The following is a 4,763-nucleotide window of genomic DNA, read 5'->3' as shown; positions in this document are numbered from 1 at the left end:
GTGGGGGGGGGGGGAATAGAACACATTTTTCTTTGTAGTAGCGGAAGGACGGTGGTGGTACTGCATAATTCCTGGCAGTGGGTCATCACAGCTGAGAAGGGTGTTTTTTTGTTTTATGGGTAAAATATGTTGCACATAGTGTGTGTGTGTGTCTGAGTGAGAGGAAGAATGTGGTAAGCTTGTGAAGGGCATACAAGTGGGTGCTGAGCCTCAGTGGGCAGGATGTGGGCGGAGAAGACGGTCTTGAAAACACACATACACACACACACACACAAGTCAACACTTTTAACAATGCAAGGCTATCGTGAATTCCAGTAAATTTTAACGATATATTTTTTTTTTTTTTGGAGATGTCTGAATCTAATCAAGGAATTAACAAGGCTTGATGGTGACCTCCCATGCTGATGAAACACCGGTGTCTGTTTTCTCAACAAGGTCACCCCAGGAGCCATCTCTTGCTTCTAAAGGGGGCCCGTCAATAATACAAGCCATAGGCCCGAACATAGAATGTTCTAAATATATCCATATCCTATACTATACACCATATTCCTCTCAGAGCCTGTGTCAGCTGAGACCGTGTTTTATCAGGTTATCTGTACGAACAGTGATTTGACTTTACGATGGAGTATAAAGCTACACACCTTTTTTGCGTGCAGGTATGTGCTAGTTCTCTGGCTGCGGCACTTGCCGCTGGTTCACTTCTCTTTCTGTGTAGCCCAGGTCTCCGACCGCAACATTCGGATGCCAAATCACCATGGTGACACCCTCGGTGGCTCACTCACTGAACCTTGCGAACACCCCCTTCTGCCCCCCTCATGCTGCACCCCCCTGCTGCCTAGCAACAGTGGTGCCATTGGATTTCCTGTATGTTCAGGCTGATTCCTTAAAGAGGAACTTCGCCACAGGAACGGGAACGCAGCTCTCCCTCCTCCTCCCCTCGTCCTCGTGTCCACATCATACAGGATGTAAGATACTGGGCAAGTCAAAGGTGATGGCAGGCCTCTGACAAGTGCTAAAAACCAAATCATGGGAGGTACAGTGTGTCAAAGCTCCAGTTCAAGCTTGTTAAACGGGAGGGGCATTTTCAATAAACAGTCAGCAAAAACTATAAACACCGTACAATGCAATACAACAGCCCTGCATATATACTTGTTGAGGCTACTGATTTGGTTATTTGTGTTTTGACTCAATTATTTGGTACATTTTTGAAAGCTGTACCTTTTGTTGACCCCACAAACAAACAAACAAAATCAACACCTCTGTAACAGTGGCAAAAGTAATTTATTTTATATTTCACAAAGGTAGCAGCATCTATTGCAGGACTGTTGCATGCATTGGATGACTTCTTGTCACTCGCTGTAAGTATGCATTACGAGAATTGCCCTGTCTCCCACGGAAATGTCTTTTCACCTAATTTGTAATCAGCAGAACAGGTGACTGACATTCCTGTAAGAGGCCCGGTATCTTAAACAAATGAACATGGGTGTGTAGACTTGAACTATATACCTGCTGCCTTTCTCCTGCAAATGAGAACACGGCATTCCTAACCACACATGTCGATGGTCAATAGAATGCCACATGCCAGGAACAGGGCCAATATATACAACTCTGAAACATAATGCGCCTTAACAGTTCTCAACCTGTCAACGAAGATTCAGTTTGAGAGCTGCATTTGAACAACCAGCTCCTGAGGCAATAGTTATTATATTGGCATCGATTGTAACATGAGTGACAGCTACCAAGTTAGACTGATAGAGACAGCCAAGCCTGCTCTAGCACAATTGCTGGCCAACACCTAGCTCCACCTCAGGGTTGGCTGGCACTGGTTAAACACCTGTAAATCTCCAAGTACAACTGTTAGAAAACAAAGACAGCTGTCAGCGGACTCGTCAGGACTCAAACACATGGCTCAGGTTCAAGCTATGACCTGCCTCCTATTTAATAGTTCAGGGAGGTTGGGTAATAAAACTAACAAAAAGATACTTAATAAAAAACGAATCATGTTTCTTTTTTCGTTTGTGAATGTGCGATAGGTAGCAAGACTCCTCAAAATGTATGTTAAACATGATTATATATTCTTCATACTAAAACTCTAAGCCAGAACCTCTCACTCACCGGTAGTCCATCCTCGGGAGTATCCCCTTCCCCAAACGGCCGACAACCTGGAAGAGAGAAGAAAGAACCCAGAGGAAAAAGATGAGGGCTGACCCGATCTTAGTATACCCTTAATCGAATACAGGTAATGTTACGGTTAAATAAGCAACAGAAGGCTTACAACAGCACACAATCTATTTATCAGCACTGTGGCTCATACCATAATTAAAACCCCACACAGTCACCAATGGAATTATTGATTAGCATCATGTTTTTGTATATTCTAAAGCCTGTATGCACATACACATCTAGCACATTTTAGTGTCGTAGATACCTATATTTTGTTGGCAAGTACAAGGAAAGACTTGTTTTTGGAACTTCACTAGGGGGCAGAACACCAGTGAAATCGTGTTCCACTTCCTTGTACTATTTTCAAACCTCAGCTACAGTTCTAGCCAACTCCACTCTCAATGGATGACATTTCCTCTCCCAAGCACATTTAAACCAACAGATTTACAGTGCTGATTTGTGTCAGGCCAGAATAGGACAAGACTTCTGCTTTGCTCTGACTGACGCCTTATGGACAAATGAAAGCTGCTTTGTGTCAGTGGGGCAAACAGAATGTTAATGAAATATGCATGTCTAGAATAATGTAACCCCAACCTCGGCTGCAACGCCATGTGCCATTTCCGCATCCAAGACACCTCGTCTGCCGATGCTGGAGTCGGAGCTTGTGTTTCAGGTATCAGGCTGACCATGTTACAGCTTTTCATTACCACAGAGAACAAAACTGTGGATGGTGTAGCCCGAGGATATTTTTACACAAAATGTTGTTTTGTTAAACCCTTTTCTACTAATAAAGCATGGTGACATGTTTCACATTGTGGGCACCTTAATGAAACTACCTAGACGTACAGACTAAATACAGAATCAGATTTAAAAAATGATGAATCTGAAGAGATTTTGTACTGATTTTCATTAATTTCATTGTCTCAATGCTGCATCCTTGGTCTTATTATTCAGGCAACTTCAAGTTAAAGGTTTTCTCTGCCATGCATGGCTGGAGATGTAATGAATGAATGAACAAAAGTGAAGAAAAATATAGATGATAAAATATAATAACAAAACAAAATAGCATTTTAGCCTTAGTAAAAACACAACACTAATACATGTCTTAAAAAAAAGTAAACACTTTTTAAAAAGCATTTGATTTTTATGATTTTTTTCCCGAGAACACTGTTTAAAAACTTAAAAGAAGAAAAAAAACATTCCACTGGGATGAAAGGGAAACTGTTTGTACCTAGGGCATCAAGAGTTTCTTTGTACAATTTAAGTCTTAATTAGGATCACTGAGGCCTCATTTAAAGCAATGAGACATCAGTCAGTCTGTCTGCATTTAGGGATGGAATACAGCTATACAGAGGTGTTACTGTGGTGTGTGGTGTGTGTGTGTTGTGGTGGTTGGGTGTGTGTGTGTGTGTGTGTGTGTGGTGTGTGTGTGTGTGTGTGTGTGTGTGTGTGTGTGTGTGTGTGTGTGTGTGTGTGTGTGTGTGTGTGTGTGTGTGTGGTGTGTGGTGTGGTGTGTGTGTGTGTGTGTGTGACATTTTTCACTACACAGAGAAAGAGGCTCCTGCACGCACGACTCTGGCAGTGCTGGGCCGCGAAGCAGCCTGAGCATGTGCCCGGCTGTTGTCATGGCAACAGAGGACTGCAAGACGATATACAACACGTGTGCACACATACACACAGGCAAAACATATTCTCTCCTCCCCACACACACACACACACATTCACGCAGCAGTCCAGCAGCAGAACAATGCAACAGGAATGCAGAAGAAAGAGAGAGGGAGAGAGAGAGAGAGAGAGAGAGAGAGAGAGACTCCCCAACCATCACCTGCTGAAGCGTTTACTAGCAGACAGACAACGTACAGCCTCTGGGTGAGGGGAACATGTTTAATCCCACTGACCAGCTATAAGAGATGTTCAACCTTCCTCCCCTCATCCTGTTATGTGAGCTGAACTAGGGTTTCAACTATTTTCATTCAGATTATTTTCTCAATGAATTATTTGGTCTATGAAAAGAAAATAGTGAAAAACAATCATGGTGCTTGTTGTCCAACTAGTAATTTATTCAGGCCGAGCTATTTGAAAAGCAAGCCCTACAGTTGTTGCCCAGGAAGTACAAATCTCTGATAAGCGCTTGTGGGCAAGAGGCAACTGATGCCTCGTAGCGATAAGCCTTTACGATATGTTCTGCTGTACCTCCTCTATGCTCCCCAGGGTTCCCAGGTCTAGAGAGTAAAGGAGATTATAGCTCCCCAGCCAGCCAGCCAGCCTCTTGTGTAACATTGGGCTGGGTGGCAGATTGCTGAGCTGGCAATTCTCCTGCTAATTGGATGACTTTGCAACCTCTGGCACTGTACTGAAAAATATTGTTTATCAGGACCCAAAGCTGCTAACTAATCTCAGAAACACAGCTCCACCCAAGTGTAATATCTAGTTTAGCTTGAAAGAAAAATAAGTCTAAATGCCATCCTGAACACAGACAGACCAAACCCTACCTTTTTTAGACTAGACTAGCCAGTCCTCAAACTTTAGCAGCACAAAAACCCAACCTGGTCAAGTTTTTTCTGACTAAAGTTCTGCCCCTATCTCAAGTTGCTCCCCCC

The 4,763-nt window shown here is 43.2% G+C and overlaps 1 protein-coding gene across 1 annotated transcript in view; it reads right to left on the bottom strand.

The window, feature by feature from the left end:
• The window catches only part of spred1 (sprouty related EVH1 domain containing 1), a 32,782-nt gene that overhangs the window by 8,524 nt on the left and 19,495 nt on the right, over positions 1 to 4,763 (bottom strand). Inside the window, exon 4 of the mRNA XM_032499547.1 lies at positions 2,116 to 2,162. Coding sequence (XP_032355438.1) covers positions 2,116 to 2,162 — 47 coding nt within the window. The remainder of the gene's footprint in view (positions 1 to 2,115; positions 2,163 to 4,763) is intronic.

Source organism: Etheostoma spectabile, chromosome 20 (genome assembly GCF_008692095.1).
Source record: "Etheostoma spectabile isolate EspeVRDwgs_2016 chromosome 20, UIUC_Espe_1.0, whole genome shotgun sequence".
NCBI lineage: Eukaryota > Metazoa > Chordata > Actinopteri > Perciformes > Percidae > Etheostoma > Etheostoma spectabile.
The sequence above is the reverse complement of the archived record's forward strand: the minus strand, read 5'-3'. Positions and strand labels throughout refer to the sequence as shown.